Source organism: Apaloderma vittatum, unplaced genomic scaffold (genome assembly GCF_000703405.1).
Source record: "Apaloderma vittatum isolate BGI_N311 unplaced genomic scaffold, ASM70340v1 scaffold2964, whole genome shotgun sequence".
NCBI lineage: Eukaryota > Metazoa > Chordata > Aves > Trogoniformes > Trogonidae > Apaloderma > Apaloderma vittatum.
The window spans coordinates 6,181-32,053 of record NW_009713050.1 but is presented as its reverse complement, the minus strand read 5'-3'; the positions used below and the strand labels follow the sequence as shown (position 1 = coordinate 32,053).

The window sequence follows — 25,873 nt, the reverse complement described above, 5'->3', positions numbered from 1 at the left end:
GGCCCGCCCCCAGAGAGGCGCCAGCCACAGCCTCGTCCCTCAGCAGCTCATGGGGCAGGTGGACGGGGGCCAAGGGCGCTGATTTTGCTCCCCGGGGTTCACCTGCCGGAGAGGGCTCTCTCTGCTCACTCTGGGGAAAATCAAGCTGTTAATGGCTCGTATTTGGTAGGATATTATGTTTTCTCCACGATCTACCAGCCTTTTCCTAAGATGTAAGAAAGGACAAGTCATCCCTCAAGACAACTCAAAGGGCTGGATAAAGCATCGTCCCCTTCAAGCACTGAGCTCTAACGGGGACGCAGGCTGCAGAAGCGCTCTGCTTCGGCAACTGCGACTGGTTAGTTCCAGAAAATCCACCCGGATTTTCCAACTCCCGCAGACACCAAGCGGTTTCTGCGCAGCAGCAGCCTGCGCGTTTGGTTTTGTCGCCTTATCTTACCCCTGGCACATCCAGGCAGGGACAGACGTGGTGCAATCCCAGCCGGGGTGGCAGGTCACAGGCTATTTGGCATCACAGCTACCCCTGCAATATAGTGTCCCAAACTAAAAATCTGGTTATTTTCTAAACTCTTCCTCCTTATCTCCTAATCCATTTTTTCCATAACTTATTTTGTCCCTAATCTTCCACGTCCCTCCAATCTCCCGATGCCCCTCGTTTGCCTGTGTGCTATATCGGGGGTCTGATCTCATGGAACTCCCTGCAAGAATATCCACCAGATTTAGAGCACAACATCAGGCCTAGGGAAACAAAGATCAGACTCAGGAAAACAAATCTACTCACCAAATGCTGCTACTGACTGTTCTCTTACAGCTTCAGCTGCCTCTAAAGATTTACTAATTTCTTCATCTGGTCCCATTTTTCACAGCAGCATCACAAACCAGACCCTTTCGTAGTTTGAAAGCAAGAAGACAGTATTATAAGAACTTTCATTCACAGCTCTTGAACGCCAAAGCAAGGACTTAATGATCACTTAACGAGGTTCTGTTAAGGCATCTTATTTGACAGCCACTTTATGTTTTCTTCTATTCCAGCAAGGAAGTTGGGTTTTGACTTCCCAGCATGGGAACCCGAACCTTCTTCCACCACAGAGAGGAGGAGCGGAAGGAGGAGAGGCAGCAGAGCTTGCAAATGACCTCCACAACCAAGAAGAAAAAGTTCAAAACCAGGTAAGCCCTGGAGTTAGGGGTAGGCCAAGGAAATCAGGGCCAGACAGGACTTTCTACGCTCGGCACTGAGCGTTCACAGATTGGTTGAATTTTGAGTTTATGAAAATTATGGAACCTTGTCTGGATTCTTTTATGTGCGTCTGCCTCTGGAAGTGAGGAAGAAGAGACTTTCAGCCCCTCAGAGTTATCGATAGCAGCCGCCCTCGCCTTGACCTCCGAAATCCCACAGTAAGTCCCAAATCACTACCACTCAAATACAACCACCGTGTGCAGCATCGCCCTTGTAGGTACGGGTCACAGCTTCCAACTCATTTCGTTAGAAGCAAAACCAGCCGGTTCAATGAAGAGGTTTTCTTTAAAAAGAAAAGTGCCAGACCTCAAGTAAAATGCACGAAACTGAAAAACAGTGCCTTGGTACCTGTGATAATCATAATATTGCCCTGCTCACAAGCAAGGGCCTAAGAGAAACCAGATTTCATAGGAATAAAAAGAAAATACAGGCAGATTAATAAATTAATGCTAACAGATGGAATTCCTCTTCTTTCCTAGAAAATGTTGGCAATGATTCTGCTGACCATCCTTCTGTGATGAGGGCTGAGCAGCCTAGGGAGTTAGCAACATCCCTCCTCCCTTTAATCCTTCTCCCAACTCCCTGCCCAGGATTGAAAGCGGTCAAATAGTGGGTCCCCTTTTCATGTCGTTAAAGTATTATCTCTCCTGGTAGTACTGCTGGTTCCTACGAGGCACAAATGCCTGACTTGCACACCCACGCTGCACACAAGCCGATGTTTCTGCCCTTAACATCCATTCTTTAACCAAAAATACGTGCTACGACAACAAAAGCCAAAAGATGAAACCAAAATGCAAAGCATTATCCTAACGTGGCCTTTATCATTCTGTGTTCCAGGGATTACAAGATAAGAAGAGAAGCTGCCATCCTCGAGCTAGAACAGAGGGGGCAAAAGAGAATTCGGTTCGGGAATGACATGGAAAAGTTGGAAAAGGAGGTTATTCGGAACTGCAGACTGCTGCGTGTCAGAGCTGACCGGAAGGCCCTTCGGAGGAAGGTCAGCTCAGACATCTCTGTCGGTAGCAGAAATGTCAACAGGATTAAAATTTCCAGGAGTAACTAGCATTCCAGAGAGGATACTAAACCCGATCAGGTGTTAGGACAACCCCAAAACCATCAGAAACAAGGACAAGGCCTTATGCTCCTGCTGCTGAAATGTTATCACACAAGTCCCTTTTGTAAACGCGTTTGTGTAACGAGATCCTAGTCCCTTTCAATTGCCTTTATTTCCTCTGTCCTTGTCACAGGCTCTAGAAAAGGCACGCGTGGAGAAGGAATACCTAGAGCTGCGTTCGGGGCGACCACCCATGTTCTGGATCCCCCTCCGAGCACACGCAGTCTGGGAGCGGATGGACGTGACCCTGGCCTGTACAGTCCTGGCTTCCCCGGCGCCGCAGGTCGCTTGGTACGTCCGTGGCCAACAGTCGCTCCCGCTGCTCGTGGGGGTGACGGCCTGTCTGCGGTTCAGGGAGCAGCTGGAGGAGTAACGTCTGTGTCCTGCTAGAAGGAAGGAAGGGATTGCTTCAGAAATCACAGAAAACACTTTCAATTCTCCAGCTGCACTGTTAGGACCAGGAAAGGCATTCAGTGTTCAGCGGGCCCTGGAGGCAGTGGACAGTCCTTCGGGGCTCCTGCTGGGATGGGACCGACATTCCTGCAGATTTCCCGCCTTCCCTTGGTGCTGCCCTCAATCCTGCAGGCAAAGTTGGGATTTAAGTCCCTCCAATTTGTAAAACACAAACCAACTCTTTCGTTTACTCAGCTCTGCATATTTACCAAACCACAGGAGAGGAAGTGTTATGTACTGGGCCTGACTGCAGCATTTAAGAGGGGTGGAAATAAATGAAAGATCACCTCAAAAAACAATTTGGAAAGTAGACTTTGATCATATGATTGACCATTCCTCCCATGGAGGGTTTGAACTATGCAAACATTTGGATTAGTAATGACTTTGTAGGCAGCTGCTGTCAGAGCTCCTGATGTCCTGTGTCCTTCCAGAAGAGCCTCTTTGAATTATTCAAAGAGCAAAGAGCGGATGAACCTCCCACAGATCCCCAGCGAGCACAGAGAAGCAAGAGCCATCTGCTCAGGCTCCCTCACACAACCTGCAAAGCAGGGAGCGTCGAGTGGGGAGGAAGCACCAGCCAAGGCTCCGGTGCCCGTGGGCAGCCCAAGGGAGGGAACGCGCAGGACAAGGGGAGAGGATCAAGGTTTACTCTCAGGCTTGTTTGGGTTGACGTGGAAGATCTGTAAAAGAGGGAATTGCGTCTGCTCCTGCTTCCTGGTGTGCCTCTGTCGCGTTTGACATGGTTACTTTTAAAATAGTTAATTTTACCAGTCTATTTCTCTGTCCTTTCCTAATCAGCGTGTTTGCTTTGCGTTCAACCAGGTATAAAAACGGAGTCCGGATTGATCCTCGCCTAGCCCCAGCAGGAAAATATCAGATTCAAAACAAGTTTGGGATGCTGACCCTGCACATCAGCAGGTAACGTGTGTGCTCTTGTCGGAGTTGCTTTTTTTCACCTGAGTAAGACCTGCTCTCCTGTAACTCTCGGCTTGCGTATGCCAAGGAAAAGAAAAAAAAGAAAAGGCTGAAATCTGACCCTGCTTGACTTCAGTGTGTTGTGTCTGAGCTAAACCTTTGCCATGGGGAAGCAAGCTCAACAGCAGTTCATGGGGTTTAAAAATCCTTTTAAAAATGTAGACTTCTCTTTTTATGCACGGCCAAAACTTCCTCATTCAGGGAAGGCCACACACACGCAGAGCACTGCACAAGCAGACACACCAGTGGGATCTGGGATGGATCAGTGCCATGAGAACGGTGTTGGTTCAGCTCTGTGAAGGGTACACGAGATAGATACACGCCTAACTTCAGCGGAACCATCAGTTCCACAGGTCTTTGGCTTGTTCTTTACTTGAAATGTTTTGCTTCTGTGTGTCAAGAGAAAGAATTGGCCCCAAGTGTAAGACACTGTGGTAACCACAAGCAAAAGCAGCTTCTTGATGAAGCAATTATCTGCTTCTAACTTCTGGGATTAAAAGGGAGCTCTTTTGAATCTGTCCTGTGAGGTATGAACCATAACTAAAAGCTAAAAATGAGGGAAAGTTGCTTTTTTTCCAGATGCTCCATAGAAGATTCTGCTGAGTACAGGGTTGAAGTTAAGAACCAGTACGGCGAGGCTTATTCCTTTGCTACAGTTCTTGTCAGGAGTAAGTAGAAAGTGTTCCTTTGGTTTTCAAATTTCAAATAGTTTTGATTCTTTAAAATATTTTCAATGCTACACATTATACAACAGGAACATACAAGCACTCTGGAAAAATAGAGAAAGAAGTGAGCATTCAGTTAATAGAACAATTTCTCTCAGTCATTAGTGAGGAGAAAAGCACAACTGGCTAAAATAATCCCTGGCTACCACCAAGTGCCATGTGTCTGGCTGATGTCATGGCTCCCCGTTCCCAGCCACTTCTGGTCTCAGGCAAAATCTTTCCGATTCCATACGGGCACAGCTGTCCTTCCACCGTGCTAAAGTTGTACTAAATTTAGGTACTTATTTCTTCTGGACTGATATGAAACAGCCACACAGTAAATACGTAACAGGCTTCGAAAGCGTCTGCTGCATTTCTGAAGATAAGCAAGAAGTTGTTACCGAGTGCTGTGGCTTTCAAAGGGATCTCTCAGTGCACTATTGCGCAAAATACCGTATTTCTCTCCCAGATCAGGAACTATCAAGAGCAAATGCGTGATTTTCTTCTTCGATCTGTGCTGTTCTTAAAATAACTGGCTTAGACTCCGTAGACACACATTCTGCACAAAGCAAACCCACACATATGGTGAAGGAAGTAAATCATCGGTACTTAAACAGGGAAATTATATCAAGCTTTAAGAAATATGCAGTGCAGTCCCACAGGATCATAGTTTAACCGTGCACATTTCATATATATATAAAAAATAACAACTTTGTCGTGAAAAGCCTGAACTGAATAGACCTACAGAACTGTAGACAACTAAACGCTTCAGTGGGACTGGCAGAGCCCAGGGAGTAATTCCAACGGTACCAGAGGGGTAGGAAGGGAACACGTTTGCTTTGGATATCTTTCTGGTGACGAAGAGAGGGGTTTCTCTGACTGACTGAATTGCAAAGCCAGCTTCAACCACTTCTTCTGACAGAAGGGGTCTCCTTTGTTAGACAGTGGATTTACTGTTAGTCCTTTAAGAAAGTCTGCGTACAGAAGAATGTGACTTGAGAATTGTAAGAGAAGTGTATTATTTCTGGTATCTTGTAGATCCATTAATTAAAAACTCAGCATATCTAGATATACGCAGCACACATTTACCAGTTCTTAAGGGACATCTATAATAGCCCAGAAAACCTTCATTCGCAAGCCTTCCTAGACTCCTAAATTCCCTTTACCCTAAGGCAGAAAACCAGACAAAGCCACCAGGTGTGCAATGCTTCTCTTCCATTAACATTCTTATAGTATGTCTAGAACTCCAGAACTGGGCCTTTGCCATAAAGGAGAAGCAGCTGCCTGGGGAAAAAAAAAAATCTATGGTAATAATCACACACTGCTCCCAATTCCTGTCGCAATCTTCAGGATCAGAGCAGGCATGATGATAGAATAGGGCCTGCGGTCGATCCGAAAACCTCGGATGGGACTGCTCTCGTCACTTCTAAGTGCCTGATTAACCCGCCCTTCAGCAGCTCTCATCAGCGTTTTGGTTTGCAAACACTGTGATGGTGGGTGAGAGGCCCACACTGTTCCTTCTCCCTTGAGCCAGTCTAATGCCACCCCGGTAACATGATTCTTCTTTTTGCTATTTGCATTTAACATTCTGAAAATAGAGACTGCACCGAGGCCTTAATCCTGCCTCCACTGGAACATTCCTCATCCCCCAGGCAGGCCGATGGCATCTCCCCTCCCGGCCCCATGCTGTCTGGAATGCCCTTGATGCCAGGGGAGGGTCTCTGGGATCTGTGGTGCCTACAGCACAACTTCATTTTCCCTAAAAACATCTCTGAGAGTCTCGGAGGACTTGGGACGAGGCTGAGTTTTGGCTCTTGTGCTGTTTGTTTCCTCTTCAGCTGTTAAACCTCAGTCGTCATCTTTCGCTTCTGAGCAAGCTCTGCCATTGCCAAGCTCCACTCATGAAACAAACAGGCATTTTAGGTGCGTTTCTCGTGGTCTGTAAAGATAAGACAGGGAAGTATGTCACTTCATCCTGTGTGAAGTGCATCAGTTCTTAGACTGCATTTCGTGCAGTGATGCCAGCAGTTCAGATGAGGCGAGGCGGGCCAGCATTCCCGTACGACGCCTCCAGAGAACCCACGGCTGTTGCAACAAGTCGTTTGGTGGCGACACGCTGCCCTTGGCTCTAGAACTACCTCGGTGTCTCAGGGCAGATATCCTTTCTCCCTGTTAAAGCCTGAAGTCCCAGGCACTGTGAGTCCCACATCGTGCCCTGGGAGTGCTGCCTTAACCCAAGGGTTTGGCCAAACTCCACTTCCAGTCACGTTTGCGACACCAAGGCTTTTCTCTTTTCCGCGCTGGGTGTGGCGACGAGTAGCTGTCATGGGCTGTCTCCAAAGAGGGATGTGACTAAAGCAGTTCACTTAGGGGTGATCCGAGATTCTCACGCTTCTAATTCGTACAGTACGATATCGGTGCACTCACAGGGCTAAAGCTGTAGCTCCCCGTGCTATTATGCAGCACAGCTTTTCCAATGCAGCTTAAAAAGAGAGAAGCCACACTGAAAAACAAAACCCTCCTTAGCTAAGAGGAGCTGTGAGCACTTCAAGCAGTATTACTTCTCCTAGTATAGTCAGAGGAACAACTTCCATGCAGACACACCCTCGGTTGGTTGTGAAGGTCATCAGCTGTCAAATAATTTCACGTTTTACCAATGACGACACTTTGAACGTTCACCTCAAGAGACAGTTTGAGGGAAAATCCTAGTTTACTGGGCATCACTGTTTGTTATTGAGGGGAAGGTAAAAACTGGCAAGAGGTTTGCTAAATGTATTTTCCTCTTGTCTTACAGAATATTACGGAAAGGAGTCAGGATTTGATTCAGAAATATACAGAAGTGAGTAAATGATTGTTATTATTATTTATTTTTGTAGCCTGAAGTGATTTGATACTCTTTTTCTGAGCTATAGCTTTTCCCGTTAGCCTGACTGCACATGGAAAGCGCCAGTCTCAGGCACGACGCCGGATATACGACAATTAAGTAATACAAGGAGGAAGGCCCTGGGGAGTTTCTTTACTGTGCTGACTTTTACTCTTCTTTCATAGGATCCCTTATGGCCAGAGAGGCAGATTTTGCTTTTCCACTGAAACCCTTATTTTCAAGAGAAAAAGAGGCTTTCACCCTACCCTGCTACTTCTCTTCTGATTTACTTGAGCACCAACGAGACATTACCTGGTTCAGAGATGGTCTGTATGCAACTGCTAAGTTTACATATATATATATATATATATGCACACACCTATATGAATATTAAAACAGCAGGATCTAGTGAACTTTAGTGATCTGAGGAGAATATGGGCAGAGATTGTATCTCAGATCTGCACAAAACGCACAGTACAGGCAACTCCACTTTCTTGGGTCTGAGCACCACGCAGACAAAAGTGGTTTTTTCTGCCTGTGGAACTTTGCCGCTCCTGACTCAACCAGTCGAGGTGAAGTTCCTTTACCCCTTCTCACACTTCACAGGGGAGTTGCTGCAGAACTCTGAACGTTGTGAACTGAAGTACCAAGACCGGGAGGCTTCTCTGACAGTGCCGTGCGCTTACAAAGAAGATGAGGGATTCTACACGATCCGCGTCCCCTCACTGGATGGATATAAAGAGCAGACCACTTACGTGTTTGTTAGAGGTATAAGCAGGATTCTATTCGACTTGGAACAAAAGCTCCTTTCCTAATACTTTGGCATAAAGGGATTCACAACCTCCTACACAAGAAAATATCTCCAAATTTTGCACGTGGATACAACTATGAAAATGTCCAAACCTTCTTTTCAGTAGTGATTTAGGTATTAGAAAATCTGACTTGTATGACTGGGATGTAAGCCCTCAGACACTTAAAATAAAGCTAATGAATAGAAATTTTGGTATGGAAAAGGAAAAAACCTAATCGCTACCTCTTGGTGCTTCTACAGATGCTGCAGCAGAAACAGCTGGTGCACCTGGATCCCCACTCAACGTGAAATGCCGCGACGTAAACAGAGACTGCTTGATTCTGTCTTGGGTGGCACCCAGCGATAACGGAGGAAGTCCGATCCTGGGGTACTATATTGAAAGGTCTGTCTGTTCATCACCTTCGAGCAAAAAAAGCTCAGGACCAGGTTGTGGAAAGGAACTCCATGGGCTGTGCTTCATTCCAGGTGTGTCGCTGGGTCAGAGGATTGGCTCCCCTGCAACGACAAGCCCGTGAAAACCTGCAGATACCCTGTCCTGGGCCTCGCTGAGGGACAAACGTACCAGTTCCGAGTAAAAGCTGTCAATAAAGAGGGCATCAGTCATCCTTCCAAACCCAGCGACCCAGTTACAACACACGAGCCCTGCAAGGACAAGAGAGTGACAGGTTTGTCCTAAAACCAGCACAGTTTTTTCCTCAAGTACACGAGAGGCTGCAGGTGTAACTGAATGCAGCTTGTCCAGGTTCTCCCCGTTCTCACAAATATCACTGCGACACACTGTCGTGTTGTGCCTTTGCTGAAGTCACCTTCGTACTACTCTGAAGAGAAAAAGATGAAAATAAAACCGACAATGTTTCATTGTATGTGTAACGAAATGTATATAATTCTGCATGTAACAAATGCACAGTCTTGGGCTCTGCCTTTCTTGACAAGCCCCAACACCTTCTCTTAGTGGATAACACTGCCCTGTTTGACATTACAGTTATTCCATACGACGAAGGCAGGAAGATAGACATTTTCAAGGATGACCTGGAGGGTAAGTTCAAATTTATACTGAACCTTCCTCTGCGAGAGGAATGATTGTTCCACAGCAATGAGATCTATAGTAACAGGACTCCGGGGAAAACACACTTTGGAACATACACGGTGAAACATCCCTTTTCAGCTGCACAAGGATCAGAAACTCTCCTAAACAGCCTTTTCTAATAATCTTGGTTTGCCTCTATGTCCACAAAGGGTTTTCATCTCCTCCTTTATACCCAAGAAACTTACTTTATAGTGGGAAAACATAATTCACTGTAACATAAGGTTTTTTCCTGCCATGCTGTAACTAAAGCGTAGCCTGTTCCGACTCCCACAGGAGATATCAAAATTCCCCTGCCACCCACCAATGTTCACGCAAGTGAGGTCAGAGAAGATTACGTGGCTTTGGCCTGGGATGAGCCAGATCCAAGAGGCAGAGAGCCACTGAGCTATTATGTGGAACAGGTAAGAAAATAACACCTCACAGAAGGGAAACGGCAGAACAGAATCACTTACTCCTCGGACGGTCTCTAGCACAGGTAAGGCTACTCACGGTGTTGATAACCTGAGAGCTACAGCCCCAAAAAACCGCTTGCCCAGCCTCTCACCAGCTCCACGGTTTGCTTGAGCTCTGATCCTCACTCCTGACACCAATCGCAGCAATAATGATTAACAACAAATAAATAAGTTTTACACCACAGAATAGTAGCAGAATTTTAACAGGTAGCCTGTTCCTTCCCTGTGGGCCCCTCAGTGTGGAAAAGCTGTGAAGAACTGCACAACAGCTCACTTTCCTGGTCCCCACTAATCATTTTGCCGGTTAATTAGTATCTTCTGCCAATCTCCTCCCATACGTATTCATTTGTGACCTGCTGTTTTCCTGCTGCAAAGGAAGAAAAGTTTGGGTACATCAACAACAAACATATCATTTACCTTTTTGGTTTAGGTAGTTTTGTGGTTTTGTTGGTTGGTTGGTTGGTTGGTTTTTTTCCTATTTAACTGCTTTTCTATAAAGACCAGCTCAGGGGTGTTTTAAAACGGAGTTACAACGTGAGTTGTAAATCACCACCTTTTTTGTTACAGGCGATGGTAGGCAGCAACTCCTGGCAAATGGTGAATCCGGACAGGCCAGTTAATTCCCCAAGATTTGCACTCTTTGATCTCGTGAAAGGAAAATCATATCGCTTCCGCGTGCGATCTGCGAACAAGTACGGAATCAGTGAGCCATCCCTGCCCAGCGAGCCAGTAACTGCTGGAGCAAAACTGGGTAATTATGTCATTAATACGCTCTACACTAATGATATGGAAAAGGAGATGTACTAGGAAAGTAACAAGTGGGTTCCCCATAAAGATACTTCATGGTATGTGATTACACAGCAGTTGCTTTGATATCAGGAAATCTCTTAAAGCCTGAAATCCTTCTTTAATTACTTTGCAGTTGTGATCAGTGCAGTGTAAATCTGCCCAAGCAACGGTGGAGGAATTACATTTAATAAAATAAGAAACAGCCAAAGCCTGTGCTTAATCCAAGTATGCTTCCAGCACTGTCACCGAGAGGTTACGCAGACCAGTGGGAAGGAATGATGCGGCCGCGGCCACAGCCTGGCTCGGGGGCTTCAGACAGAGCAGCGGCTGTCGCAGCGTGGGGTGGGTTTGTTTTCTTCCCCGAGCGAGCTAGTACAACAGCGAGAGAGGCAAAGGCTCACGCTCCTCTTTCCATTATGCAGAGACGAGCACTCATTCTTTCTTCTACGTTTTTTTATCTTCCCCCATGTTAAAGCTGCCCTAGTGTTCATTCAGACTGTCCTTTTTCCTCAAGAGTGAAGCACATCTTGTTTCACAGCAGAGTTAGTGAGAAGTATATACGAGTCTCATTTCTCCTCTACTTCAGAGAAGGTCAAGTAGGTGTAACTGCTGAAATCATGGGCTGTAAGGGAGAGGAATGCGAGATACAGCAAATTCAAACCTAAAAATACGGGCTGTAGGCTGGGACAATTCCATGGTATTTTGCTCTGGTTTGAAAATGTTGCTCTGAAAAAGGAGAATAAATCAAACTGGCCAAGTCATGATTTTTTTTTTTAATTTATAAATTGTTAACCCCCCTATTTTTCTCTATTTTTTTTTCTTTTTTTTTAGCTACTCTACCTCCACCATCTCAGGTTTTAGCTTTCAGAGACACCAAGACATCTGTTTTTCTGCAATGGGATAAGTTAAAGGATGGTCTGGAGCCTCTTGGCTACTACATATACTGTCGGGAGACCGGGACCGAAGAATGGCAAACTGTCAATAACAAGCCCGTGGCGTGTAACGAGTGAGTTCAGCTATTGTGCTCCACTGCAAGAAGCAAGGGCGCCAACTTGGATTCTTTTGTTCATAGCTGGAGTCATATTTCAGACAGAAAACCCATGGGTTTGCAGGCACCCAAACCCCACGTCCTCTTTCAGAACTAAGCATTGCTCAAAGTCTCACTTTTACACCCAAAGCCGGGCTGACGCCAAAGCCTGTGCGCACCTTCACAGGCTCTGGATCTGCAGAAGGTGGAGAGGCCTTGTGGCACCAGCAGAACCACATTCCACTTTTCTCCGTGCTTCTCGGTAGCGTAGGTTGGTGTCACTCACACACAGGATTTAGAACACCTCTCCAGCTGGGGGAGGCACCCATCAAGTAGAAAAAGTCCATTAAAAAGTCCTATTTATTCCACCAACAATGGCCGCCAGCAGCGTGGCACCTCGCTATCTGATCTCTACTGAGTCTGATTTATTTTATGTGACAGAGTGCACTTTAATTTGCAATGACAAATAATGAGTTTGTAAGTAACAAAGCCCTATTAAAATGTATTGCTGTCTGTCCAAAAGACTGTTTACCTGTCCTTTGAACAGCCAAACACAAATGCGTTAATTTGCTTTCTTAGATTTACTGTTCCTGGGCTGCAGCCTGGAAAAGAATATGTCTTTTGTGTGAAATCTGTCAGCGAGGCAGGACTGAGTGAAAGCTCACCAGAAACAGATCCTGTCGTCGTCAGAGCAGCTATTGGTAAGTAGCACCATAGACACGTGCAGCCACACAACAATGAAACCCCTCAAGGAATGTATCTATCACACACAGCTATTATTACACGTAACGGCAATAATCTGGAGCAGATAAGCACGGCCAAGCAAAAGGGAACGGATTTTCTCGCACCCTGCAGCTTCTGTCATCAATTAGACTTGTCAAGGGTGGGCAGAGTTAATTAGTGTTTTGACTGAGCAGCGCGTTACATTTTCAGCATTAATTTGGCGATTGTACAAGTGACCATTTTAAGTGCTCAGCTGGTATCTTGAAATCCGCTTCTCCGGGGCAATTACAAAATCCCACCAACCACATTAGCCAGTATCCAACCCTTCATCTCTTCCATTTTATTGACCCGCTGCTTCCACCTTTTCTCTCAGCTAAACCATAAAGCAACACGCAAGAAACATCTTGAGACACATCTGTGACTTTCGCTATGGCGTTCAAAGGAGAATCTGCTCATTTTCTAACAGTTTTACACTGCAAAAGTGGTATTAGCACAACTAGAATCACACCTCGTACGGGCACACAGAAATTTCCTCAGCCCAGTTCATCCCATACCTCCACCTCTTTTCCCAATCCCTAGATCCCAAACCTGCACTGCACAACACCCTGATTTCTCTCTCCCTTTCCCACGCAGCTTGTCCGTCGGCACCACACGGGTTTGTTCTTCTAAACTGTGGGAAGACCAACATGACCATCGGCTGGAAAGCCCCGAAGCGCAAAGGAGGAACTAAGATTCTGGGTTATTTCCTCGATCAGCACGATACAGCTGAACTAGACTGGCACGAAGTCAATATTCGGCCAATTCCTCAGCGAGTTTACACGGTATCCATTTCAGACGTAACACAGCCCTCCTTTAAGCACAGCACGAAATGTCGGTATAACGAGGGTTGAGCTGGTTTTCCTCTACTTCTTCTAGTCTAGAATTCTCTTCCTACCCTCTCAAGACTCCAAGCACGCAGGGCTCTAGTAATAACGTTTGTACTTCTGAACCCCAAGGTCAGCAATCTTGAGGAAGGTCACCTGTACGAGTTCCGTGCCCGTGCGGTGAACGCGGCCGGTGTGGGGGAAGTATCTGAGCCCAGTGACTTGTTCAGATGTGAGGAATGGACAATGCCAGAACCAGGTATCTCTCGCGTAAAAACAACAGCCAGAAAATATTACCAGGTATATTAACGATCTCCTCGCTCCTGCGGAACCTAGCTCCCCGTACAGAAAAGCACCCAAACACTCGTAAGGAAGTTCTGATTCAGATGCAGGGTGTTATTTCTGCATTACACAGATAACAGCACCCAGATACTTTTACTAATATTGCTTCCAGAGAATTAAGAATCTGGACCAAACATTTTAATGTCTTTGTGTATCGCTTCAAAGCAAATAACATCAAACCAGCTCATGTGTGCTTTTATCTGGAACCTACCTCTACAGTTAATTAGCAGAGAGAGCATCTCCTACAGACCCACTATTCACCTGTCACCTTAAAACTCTGCTTTCTGATCACCAAGTGCACCCAGCTGCATTTTCTGATGTTCCTGCCTGACAGCACGCCCTCCTTCGAACAGGTCCTCCTTACGACGTCAAGTGCACCGAAGTAAGAGACTCGTCTGTGCAGCTGCACTGGGAAGCCCCGCTGTACACGGGGGCAGGACCCGTCACAGGGTATCACGTGGACGTCTGCGAAGAAGGGTCAGAGGAATGGAAACAAATAAATAAGCATCCCATAGCCACCACCCACATGAAGGTCTGTGTACGCACTTCGTATCTCAGGTGTTGCTTCTTGTTTAGCCTTACATTACGTTCTGTCACTGTTTCCTGCAGGTTTCAGATCTGGAGACAGGGAAATCCTATATTTTCCGAGTAAGAGCACGGAACAAGGCTGGAATCGGCCCCCCTTCACTTCCCTCAGATCCTGTGGTGGCTAAAACCAAACCCGGTACGAAACTAGAAGTTAAAACATTGTGCAAGTCTGTAAGTACTATGATGGTTCCTGTAAAAAAAATGTTTTATGGAACATCAGCTACATGTCTCATAGCAAGAAAAAACCTCAGCCAAAATAAAGATTAGCAGATCAAACCACCCAAGTTAATTTATGCTAGCCAGACACTCTGTCTTTTTTTGTTCGATGTCTGGAAGCCAAGCCCTGATCTGTTTTGTAAAGGAATGTTTTGTGGCTTTTTTGCTCCTACAGGCACCAATGAAATTGAACTTGGGGTCGATGAAGAGGGTTTCATATATATGGCCTTTGAAGCTCCTGAAAGGAATGACGACTCTGAATTTATCTGGTCAAAGGACTATGAAGGACCACCCGATGCTGACAGAGTTGAGAGCAAAGAGAAAGGCAATAAGTGAGTACATAATACACACTGAGGATATTAACTGTGGGCTGTTGAATAAAGGACACATTAAACACTGAGGAAAAAGGGAAGCCAACTGTTTCCCTCTCCTTCCGATACTCAGCTAAAACACCTACACACTAGGGACCTGCAGATCTCCGACTCTCAGCGGCGCATTCCGGGCAATCCTCACGGCACAAAGGGGACGCATCAGCCGTCACGTTGCTGAGGGTGTTCCCTTGCTCCTCAGCATCACATCTAAATGATGCTGAGCACTACGCTTACAGTTCTGAGTGTATTAAATGTACTGCATTCTGTTACAGGAGGTGTAACTTTTCAGGAAAATACAATTAATTATTATTTTTTTTATTTCTAAGGTCTAAGCTTATACTGAAATACCCATCAGAAAAGGATCTGGGTATATATTCAGTGGAGGTCACGGATGTAGATGACGATATCTCTGCCAGCCGCGCTTTAACAAAAGAAGGTAAAAACTAAAAATTTACAAGAACAAAAGTTTAACGTGCCATAAATTTCTAATACTAGATGTTTAGAGGAAAATTTAGTGTAGAGGAACAGTAAGTGACTGACATTTAATAATAGGGGCATGTTTCCAATTCCCTGAAGGCTCAAGGGCAGTTTCTTTTACAGCCCCTAAGAAAAGATTCCAGGCTCCCGGGAAATGATTTTTCCATTACAGTACCGACTTCACACACAGCTACCCTGTCCCAGTGATTTAAAACTTCTTTTAATATGTTTCTTGGACTGACACAACCACCATTTTGTTCAGACATAACTAAGAATGATCTTCACAACCTTTTCTGGTCCTCCCTGCTATCAAATGTTTTGTACTTATTTCCTTCTTCTTGACAGAAACAAAGTTCATCAAGAAAGCAAATTAAATTGATACAATTAATTAGTTTTGGCCTAATTGTACTAATCTAATGACTTGTTACTCCTTGCATTTCAGATCTGGATAAGTTATTGAAACAGAGCCATGAAATCAGGAACCCACGTAAGTTGAAGCAGGAAGAAGCCACCAACCACCTGTGTCTGGCTGAGCCAGACGTTGGCGTCTGCCCGTGAACTCCCCGCCATGGCTCTCTCTGTTTTGCAGTGATCAAGCTGATCTCCGGATGGAACGTTGATGTTCTGGAGAAAGGAGAAGTGCGGCTGTGGCTGGAGGTTGAAAAGCTGTCACCAAATGCAGAGCTGCGTTTAATCTTCAATGACAAGGAGCTTACGAGTACTCCAGTACGGTTTGGTTTGGCTTCAATTCTGACTTCATTTCCCACTGCTGAACATGACGATAGAGCAAACAGGTCCATTCATAGTTTTCTAAATTCCCACCAGCTATTTTGAGGTGTGTTTTTGGAAGACTCCAAGGCTTGGTTTTCCAGTGTGCATAAGCAGAAAGCCAAAGTGATTCTCAAGCTGTCCTGTCCGAGTATGAAGCCAGGCTGCAGCACCGATGCTGTTAGAGACGGGGATTCCTCAGTGCTACGGCCAGCAACCTCTGCAGGGGCAGCACTCAGGGAACGTCTCCTCCTTATCCCGTTTTCCCGAGAGCCTGCCCCTGACGATCTGGCCACAGCAGAGTTCCCTTTTGTAAGGGAATTTTCTGACAGGAAACCTCAGCCATGTGTAATTCCTCAGCTACTACAAACGCACCTGGGCAGGACAGAGAGCTTTGTCTTGGATGAACGCAAATGAAACACAGCTCATTTCAGTGGATGCTAAAGAAATACCATCTCCCACGATGAAACAGGACATTTTTCTTCTGCTCTACCAAGCAAATGGTCAAGCTTTCGACCCCACCTCTTTGAATTAAATACAGATAAAGCGCACGAATTCTAAGAGCAGATGAAAGTGATTTATTTCTCGGTCTAAGACACTGGAAATAACACTGCACCATGTGTAACAGTGAACTCCAACCTCCTGGCATGCTTTAAAAATGTTCTAGTCTCTTTCTTGTCTTCCCATATCAAGTTAATATTGTAACATTTAAAAAGTATGTGGAATGACAGGACCAGAGGGGAGAACGGGTGAGAATGAAGAAGGCTATAAATCACTGGCCTGTCAGTTAAATGCAGCGTGGCGATGCCAAGATTAACAGAAAGAACAGATACAACAAAGGGACAGGCCCAAGCCAGAGAATTTCAGAGCCGTTACTACAATGTTGGGGCTTTTTTAAAGCAACGTGTAGCAGATTTATTGCAGGCTTTGTCTATTCTAAGAACTGCTTTTTCTGCACTGGAGAACTGACACGGTTACGCAGGATTACGAAGTATTTGTCAAGCTCCTTGTAATGATAATATTTGCTTTGAGCAAACAAGGCAGGAAGATGTAATGATGATGTTTTATGTTTGAACCTCTGACAGGTTTCGGGGTGTAGGTTTAAAAGGTCCAGCAGTGCTTGCACCAGGTCAAGAAAGCAGCAATATCACTCCTTGTCGCCCAAATATGCAATTGCACAGCAGAGATGTGCGATGAAGTGCAACACTTGTACTACACTAAAAATCCTACAGGTTCTGGTAAATTGAGGAATCTGGAACAGCCAACAAGGGCTGCATCATGTGGTTTTAACAGAAACTTTCTCCCAGAGAAAAATTCGCTGTAAGCAATTCTACTGTACCTACGTCCGTGAACAAACAATAGATGAATCCCAGAATACAGAATATCCGAGGGCACTGCCTCATTACAGCTCTAAAAAGAGAGACGCACCTAAGGCCGTGTATCGAAAAGGGCTGTGACGTCGGAGCGTTGCAGAAGATTCTGTGCCAGGATCTAACCTTGGAACAGCTCCACTGGGGGAACACTACTCAATTTATCCCCTTTCCTTTGTTTTACACAGACACATAAAATAAACTTCGTCAGAGGAAAAGGTCTCGTAGAACTGATAATCCAGAATTTCTGCGACGATGATAAAGGGATGTACACAGCCCAGCTGCAGGATGGAAAAGCTAAAAATCAATTCACCCTGGCTCTTGTGGATGAATGTAAGTGGAAATTCGGGATCAAATATAGACTGTCACGCTCAGTGGAAAGTTTTCTAGGCACTTAAGGCCCCAAAGTATTTCTGACAGTTACAATGGCACACCGGGAACGGGGAGAACAAGTATTTATTACAGCACACATTTCAAGTCCAGGAATCATGTAAGAAATTATCTGAATTTCTCTTCAACATAAATTGAAGCTTTTGGTCTTATCAATAGGGCCCTTGACGATAAAAATGGTCTCCTAAAGCAAAAAATCCAGTGGAATACTTAGAGATTTTTTTTTTTTCCAAATGTTTTACATATTTTCTTGCTATGGCAAACTTCTTGGCAGCAAACCATATGACGTGTTACTGTATGTACTCATTTATCTCAAAAGAGGATCGGGGTGAAAATTCAGTGTATTTAACAGGTGGTTCATTGCATTCAGCTAACTGCAATACAGAAACCAGTGTCAACTGCGCTTGAGGGCAAGCCCAAGCAACAGAGAAAGCTCAACACGAAACACACAATGTCCTTGTATATGCTAGCACAGAGGGCCTTTGTAATTACTTTAAAATAGAAAGTAACAAGATTTTTATTCAAATACTTCCCCATAGAGTGCCCACCTCTACTTTCAGTTCTTGCAGTTTGCTTTCAAGTGACCTTCTAAAGCTTCTAAACGTTTTGAATGGAAAGCGTCTACAAAATGTCAAGTCTACTTGACACCCTTTACAACTGGTGGAGAGAAAGGGGCAGTTTTACAGAGTGATTCCACACAAGCTAAATGCAGGATATAAATAAGTTTGATGCACTGTGCTCTAGAAATGCCCATTTCTCTTTACTGACAAGAAAGGGAGTAGAAATAGATAAAGTGAAGGCAGCAACCAGTATGATGAAAGAATGATGGCACTAATCTGGTCCCCACTGAGAACCCTGGACAGAGGTCACTCACGCACGAGAGATGTCTTATAAACAAGTGTCACAGCTCTAATGAGAACACCTTTCACGATCAGAAAATTCTAAAGTGTTACACTGAGAAATACTGGGGGATTTCCTGACCGTTGCTGTTCTCACAGGCTTTGCCAAAGTTGCAGAGGAGGCCGACGCGAAACGGAGAGAATGGAAGAAAAAGCAGGGTAAGATAAGTTGAAAGTTGATGACTTGCCAGAACTGTGACAACAGGATGGCAAAACCTGAGCAAAGCTATTTCACTGCTATGAATTCTTTTCTTTACTGTAATTTTAAACCGTATTATTTAAGCTGAGTAATACACTATGGTAAGATCCCTTGTTTTAAGATACTCTGCTCTGTTCTTCAACACAAATAAAGAGTTTATCTGTCTGACTTGATGCAAAGCAGAGTCACAAAGGACTGGTTAGGCAGCATCTCTAACTGCATTTTGAGACAGGATTCCTCAGCAAAGATACGGTACTGAACCCCACACTAACTATAGGCTCCGAACTGCGGCTCCTATTGCCCGCAAAGCTGGGCAAGGTGAAGCATTCCCTAATTCTCTGCACTGTGGAGATTCACCTCTAGATGGAGGCATTTCTGCAGGTAACACTGGAGAGCTGCAGAAATGCATCGCGACAGAGATGGATTTTCTTTTACAGGTCCACATTTTATAGAGAACTTGAAATGGAAGGTTACTGAGAACTGTGAAGTGCTCCTCACCTGCAAGGTGCGTACAGCTACGGGATGCAACTGCCCGGTCTGAATTCACCGTTAAATTTTAGAGGTGAATTTTAGGGGAAGGGCATGACCAGTGCTCATCCAAATGTTGATCTGCAGACCAAGGAAAGTTAAGAGACAGTCTATCTTGGGCAGAAATTTTAATAAAGAAGGAAGTTTCTAAGATTCTGCAATCCTCTAACACAAGTGATGTCTCATATCAGAAGGACATCCGGGCATTCAGAAATAAAAATCATTTGGGACACTGACTTCTAAATGTTGACTTCAAACAGGCAACAAACCTGAGAAAGGACACCAGCTTCCAATGGTTCTTCAATAAGAAAGCACGAGCAGGTGGCGTGTTTGACCCCCAGACTGGGATAGGAACTCTTTGTATTAAAAAGGTGAGAAAAATAAATCAACTCAGACACATTTTCCCCCTTTTCCAAATCCTGCCCCATTTCAATGATACGTGAAATTTCTGTTGGGGGGATGGATACAAGGGTTTGGATTTTGTTGAGGGGGTTTTTTTAACAAATATTACATACGTACATCTGTATTTGCTAGATAACCAAAGCAGATGAGGGCCAATACAAGGCCCTTGTTTCAGATGACCGAGGAGAAGACAGCACTCAACTTGATCTCACAAGAGGAGGTAAGAGAACCTTGTGTCAGGCAATAATGGACATTCACCTCCTGCCTGGGATTAAGTTTGGATTTGAAAACAAATGTTGTAACTTTCAACCACATCATTAATTACCATAGTATCTGCACGCCTGCACAGGGATTAAAATCTGCCATAAAAAGTTACTGGTCAAATTTAAAGTTTCTTGATCTACCATAGCATATATATCTGCTGATCATCTTAAAAGTATTTTCACGTGAGATTGAAGTAATAAAATGCACCTTTTCTCTTATTCTGCAAGAGTTATAGAGAACAGAATAAAAGTCTCCTTTATATCGGCTCTCGGAGCTTTTTTTTTTTTTTGCATCCGTTCATACTGTACCTCATTTGATAATCAACAGACAACTCTTCATTCCTGGAAGTTCAGCCAGTCCTCCGAAGTGTCAGGAGAATAAGCTTTCACTTCCACTCTGCATCCCTCACCAGTGAAAAACAACAGAGTCGTTGTCAAAGACAACATCAAGCAGAAGAAGAATTCTGTGTTACTGCAGATTCCTGCTTCACTTTTCAGCTTTTGGAATGTGCTCTGCAAATTGAAAACCAAATATGCAGTTCTGACATTCTAATGTCATTTACATATACAGTCATTTATCAAGCTGTGACTGCATTCTAAATTCTGTCAAGCACCACAGTTAAAAGCTCAGTAACGTTTCGGTTACTCCAGCTCAGCATCAATCAGAATATTCTGCTTCCCAAGATTAAATCCCACCTCGACATCTGGAATCCATCATTCAAACCTGATACATAAATCTGCTTTCTGCGAGGCAGTCTGTTGCACATGTTGAGTGCTAAGGAAGATAGAAGCATCTAAATTTAGCAAGAAATGCCCAGCATCTAAAAATAAATGAGTCAGTGGCAAAAAAATCCATTCTGAGTAAGCTTTGCAACAGAAAAAGACCAGTAACTGCTAGATTATAATGCATTCTAAATATAACCGAATCAAGCTGGTAGATCAGATGTTATTTGCTAATAACTGTATTTATAGACAGTCTTTTTGTCTTTGCAGCCTTTGAAGACCTTCTCAAGGAGCTGTGCAGGATCAGTGGTACGTCACTGCCCCGTCAGCTGACCCAGTACTCAGAGAAGGGCGGAAAGGTGGGGTGCGACCGTCAGAGAAAGCTCAGCACCTGCCCTGGGTACAACCCCCCACATCTGCCACTCCTCTGGCGTTAGAAGCACCTCCAAACTGTCAAGGAGGGTAGTCACTAAATAAATCCAGGAATATAAACCCCTCCCCACTTCCAAATGAATCCTGCGACCTTTCCATGCCAGCAGCCTGCTCCTCACCACATCACTTGTGACGTGAATTTGGCCAAGTTGTGCAATTTCGGTGCAGATGTGGATTCCAGACTCAGGCCTCTAGAAGAGGTGCTGACATTCTTCTACTGGCTGCTGGCTAAAAGACACGGGGTCTTCAAGGGGCCAAATAGCATCCTGCTTTCAGTCAGCCACACTCTCCAGAGAGAAACGTTGATAGGTCCCTTGGGGGTTTTGTTTGCGCAACATGTAAAATTGTGCGCTCTTGAGCATCCTCCTCAATTTCAGCCTTTCAATTACACTTTTAGCTCTTTCTGCGACCCCTCTCAAAATTCAGCCTACTGAAGAAGGCATCAAAATCTACACAGACGTGAAGTACTACACAGACTACATGAAAACAACTTGGTATCACAAGTAAGTCCCCATAAGATATTTGCAAGGCTTCTGGAGTACTGTCGCTTATAACTGTTTATCGCAAAAATTCAACATTGATTAACTGAGCTTGAGCCTGCAGCTTTTTAAGGCAATGGTAGATTTGCCCAAGTAAGGGCTGAAAAACACATTCACTCTCTGTCCTGAAACATGCCTGGGAATTCCAAAATAAGCAGCCAAGCTGTTGTTTTCTTGGCACTGCAGAAATATTTGTAAGTGATCACCTTTACTAGAATAATAATGATGCACTTAAGGTACCGCTCTGTTACAGCCACTTTGGTTGCAGACCAAAAAAAAGTTGTTGTATTTTTCCAATTCTTTATTTCTACTACTTCCCTAAACCACTATGAGTAATAAATATTCCCAAACAGTATAAAATTATTTCCAAACACTGGCTAATTTAGCCTCATAATATCCTCATAAAATAGAGAAATGGTGTTTTATTAGATACCACCTACACACGTATATAAGGAGGCTGATTTTTAATAACGTTTAAGGGCTAAGTGCTTAGAAAAATTCAGCATCTAAACCTAATTTAGTCTCCTAAATAAGAACTAAGAAGTCTTTTGCAGAGTTTGTAGAGCTTTGGCAAACTGCCTGAAGGCACAGCCAGATGCCCCAGGAGATTTTCAAAAGTGACTGAGCACACAGCTCTCCATGAAACTACCAGTGAGGTCCCGACTTCCATTCTCTCATTCTAACCAGTTTAGATCTACAAAAAGTCAGCGCTCTAACTTACACACCTCTGCTAAATACTACTGAAATGATATAATTTGTTTACTTAGAGAGAAACAACTGGAAAGCCGTGACAGACTGAAAGCTGGGAGCACGATGAATCAGGTGTGGCTGCACATACTGAACCCGACAGAGGCAGATAAGGGAAAATACACCCTGGAGTTGTTTGATGGCAACAAGTCTCACAAACTGGCAACTGACTTGTCTGGACAAGGTAAGCTGCGTCAAATACCATCACAGGAATGAGATATACCTGAGCTGCTTTCCAAGATTCCTTTAAATCATGGGCGGCGCTTCCTCTCTCCTCTGTATGAGCTGGAGCCGCATTTCCATGACGGCACGTGGTGAAGCTGGGTTAAAAAGAGAGTGAGGGGCCACCAGAGTCAGAGGAAACACAGGGAGAGGTGAAGCGCGCAGCAGAAAGGACTGAAGCCTGTAGGGCGCTTTGCCGTCACCGCGTAAGGTGCTCCTGGGGAAGGGATGAGTGGGACAGCAGCTGCTCCTGGGATGTGCCTGGTTCCTCCAGCAGAGCCTAAAGATGGCACCTTGGAAAAGAGAATGTGGCTTCGGGCTTACCAACACTTTTCCATTTTTTTATGCTGTGCTGTGCACTTCTCTTTGGAAAGGGAACACTGGATCCCACTTATTGTAGTAGTACTTAAATAGAGTCATATTTCCTTAAGGCAGGTGTACATACTGGCTAGACAACAATTACACACATCTATGTGCACAAATACCTGTAATTCCAATGCTGACACATTACGTTAAATCCTCTAAGTCAAATGAAATAAATGGCAACTTTCCCTAAAACCTTTTCACTCCTTGCAGTCTTTGAAGATGCCCTGGCTGAGCACCGAAGGCTAAAGTAAGTTCCTGCCTAAGTATTTTCACAGCTAAATCTGTTTTGAGTGTCGTATTCTGTATCCAGGATACAGTGTCTAAAATATAAAATCACTCTAATTTCCTCTCTCTCACTTTCAGGGAAGCAGCAATAGCAGAAAAGCGTAAGTAAATTAATTTCCTTCCTTCTGTGAAACCAAGCGAAGTGGCATGCTGATAAGTAAAACTAAAAGGTCGTATTTGTGCATTCCCAGGTCGTGCCAGAGTTGTTCAAGGTCTGCCAGATGTTGCCACCATCATGGAGGGCAAGGTAACATTGAGTAACTGGCCCTTGTACAGACGTATTAAAATTAACTGCTGGGAAGAAAACTGCTTGTCTTCCCCTCCTGCACGCTGCCAGGAGCTTTTCTGAGCTACCTCAGCTGCCAAAGGTGGGAAGTGGTGCCCCCCAAAACACGCATCTCAGCTCCCCGTACTGGCGATGGCGCTTCCACACACGCACATGCTCCTGCACATCCAGGTGCTCCCTGTAGCACGGGGCCGCCTTCTGCAGGTTCCTGCCGCTCCTGCTTCCTAGGTCTGCTCCCAGGCCAGACCCTTTCTTTCATCTTACCACTGTATAAGACTAGACGAAGGCTTTTAAGTGCTGGACCTGATTTTCCCATCATTATCAACTTGCTGCTTACATTTCTGAGCCATATTCCCCTTTGCTGGTACACAGCTACAACAAAAATCCTGTAAGGTAGCTGCAAATTCACCACGTGCCCATTTAAGCATCACTGTACAGTGCAAGAAAGCTATAAAAAGACAGAAGAACAAATGTGAGTCAGGCCCAGTGAATTCAGACGGGTTAATCCTGATTATACTAGAGGATATCAGGAAAAGGAGGGGCAGTCCTGGAATCTTACCTAATAAAAATCTAAGAGAAATTTTTTTTATTTTTCTTAATTTCTCATCAACTGAATTTCCTTGCTTGTTTAGCTCTTCATAATCTATTTCTGTTATCTGTTTGACAACAGACCCTGTGTTTAACTTGCTGTATATCTGGAGATCCTTACCCAGAAATCACTTGGTTCAAAAACGAGAAGGTCATCGTCTTCAAAGATCGTTACAAAATGGATGTGAAGGGGACAGTTGTCACAATTACTATACAGAAAGTCTGCAACGAAGACACAGGAAAATACAGCGTCTATGTCAAGAATAAGTACGGTTCTGAAACAGGGCAGGTCACTATCAGTGTCTATAAGCATGGAGAGCTACCTGCAGGAATGGAAGAGGAGGTCCCAGGTGGGATTATAATGAAAAAAACAAAATGAATTAGTCAATTACGTCTCACCGAATTTAAAAGGAATTTAACTCTCGGATTCCTTTCAGTGTCTCTGCCCTAAAATTCAGGCTCATGTTTCTATTTTCATTTTAGCAGCATTTTAGTGGTTTTATTTTGGTAGTTGATAGACACCAAGCTGTGTGTGTGCGCACACGTACATACACGTGCAGGCTCACCTCACAGAGGAACTCTTTCCTAGTAAACCTGGGTGGGAAATGCCAGAGGATTCACAAACGAGAACCAAACTTCCAGTGGAGTTGTTTTCCTTCGTATTAAATCACTACGCGCTACTGATAGTCTTGCAGCTCACAAACATTTGTGTGTGTGTGTGTATTATTAAACTTTTACCCTTGGTGACACGTCAGTGTCAAGTACCTCCGTCTTGAAATCAGTCGGCCTGCGTGTGTACAGGAAACTAGGAACTTCCCTAAGTGAGGAATTTCCCCGAGCACCGTGCCCAGCCAGGGCCCTGAGGTAAGCACCTTTCCAAACCCTAGCCATACGGGGAGAAAAGGAAGCAGTGACGTTTTGAAGGCTTGGCTCTTTACAGAGGAACACATTCAGCTTCTCTGCATACGCTGCCAAGCAGGAATACACAAGAGGGCTGACTGAAAGTCCACAGAAGAGGACTCAGATCCTTCCATCCTACTGGACGTCTGTATTCTTCAGAATTGGAGAGATCTTGAGGTCTATAAGTTACATTAGATTATTCTGGATGTAGAAAAAAGTGTGGCCTCTCAACTCCTCCGAAGCCACAGCTACACTCCCAGCTTCTACCAGTGTAATTTGTCAGTGAAAGATAAAAAAGTGATTGTACTCCTCACACGGCCATCCAGCTAATGCATTTATTCAGAGAAACGGCATCTTGCCTTGCTCCGCAAACTTTGATAAACTGTCCACACCACAGCAGGATTTCTCCCGATCATTTGAGGGACGCTGCTGTTCCAATGTCAACATAAATGGGCACAGCAATCCCCTACAGGATTACCAAACATTTGACCAAAGGCAATTACATTTCAGACGTTACTTAAATTTATATATTAAATTGAATACTATTAACAAGTGAGAGCTTAGCTAACTGTCTAGATTCATCTTACTGTGAACGGAGAAAAGCAGGCTCTGGGGATGGCATCATTAACACTACTCCGTGGCAAAACAGATGAATCACGTCCTAGAATAACTCCGCTACAAACACACACCTTTTGGAGCCTTGTGTGCTACACCCCACACAGAAACACGGCCTTATCCATCATCAGAAGCTCGTCCTTGCTGCTCAGGTATTATCCCACCTAAGTGCAATTACAGAATTGGCTCTTTGGAAATGAATTTCCTTTAAAAGCACATACTAAACCCAAAAAAGTTGTGAATTTGTAGGAAAAAAGTT

At 44.5% G+C, this 25,873-nt stretch overlaps 1 protein-coding gene across 1 annotated transcript; it reads left to right on the top strand.

Annotated features, from left to right (window-relative positions):
* Positions 1–1,060: 1,060 nt before the first annotated feature.
* On the top strand, positions 1,061–24,593 carry MYOM3 (myomesin 3). Its single transcript, XM_009868211.1, has 37 exons — positions 1,061–1,167; positions 1,321–1,395; positions 2,075–2,234; positions 2,485–2,642; positions 3,627–3,722; positions 4,359–4,447; positions 7,278–7,322; positions 7,532–7,672; positions 7,953–8,114; positions 8,398–8,539; positions 8,623–8,822; positions 9,140–9,193; positions 9,518–9,645; positions 10,264–10,447; positions 11,317–11,491; positions 12,092–12,213; positions 12,869–13,056; positions 13,231–13,357; positions 13,794–13,972; positions 14,050–14,164; positions 14,420–14,576; positions 14,942–15,051; positions 15,535–15,579; positions 15,682–15,818; positions 17,419–17,563; positions 18,619–18,678; positions 19,156–19,223; positions 19,507–19,617; positions 19,781–19,868; positions 20,905–20,943; positions 21,464–21,569; positions 22,373–22,536; positions 23,151–23,187; positions 23,304–23,326; positions 23,417–23,472; positions 24,182–24,449; positions 24,583–24,593. The coding sequence occupies exons 1-37, from the start codon at positions 1,061–1,063 to the stop codon at positions 24,591–24,593; spliced, it is 4,272 nt and encodes a 1,423-aa protein (XP_009866513.1).
* Positions 24,594–25,873: the final 1,280 nt, after the last annotated feature.

What these genes read in the sequence shown, in the direction of transcription:
- MYOM3 (XM_009868211.1), top strand. Translation starts at nt 1,061, where the DNA reads ATGGGAACCCGAACCTTCTTCCACCACAGAGAGGAGGAGCGGAAGGAG. An exon ending in AAGCCCGTGGCGTGTAACGA is followed by an intron (nt 11,492 to 12,091) that starts GTGAGTTCAGCT and finishes TTGCTTTCTTAG; the next exon opens with ATTTACTGTTCCTGGGCTGC. An exon ending in AACTGACTTGTCTGGACAAG is followed by an intron (nt 22,537 to 23,150) that starts GTAAGCTGCGTC and finishes CACTCCTTGCAG; the next exon opens with TCTTTGAAGATGCCCTGGCT.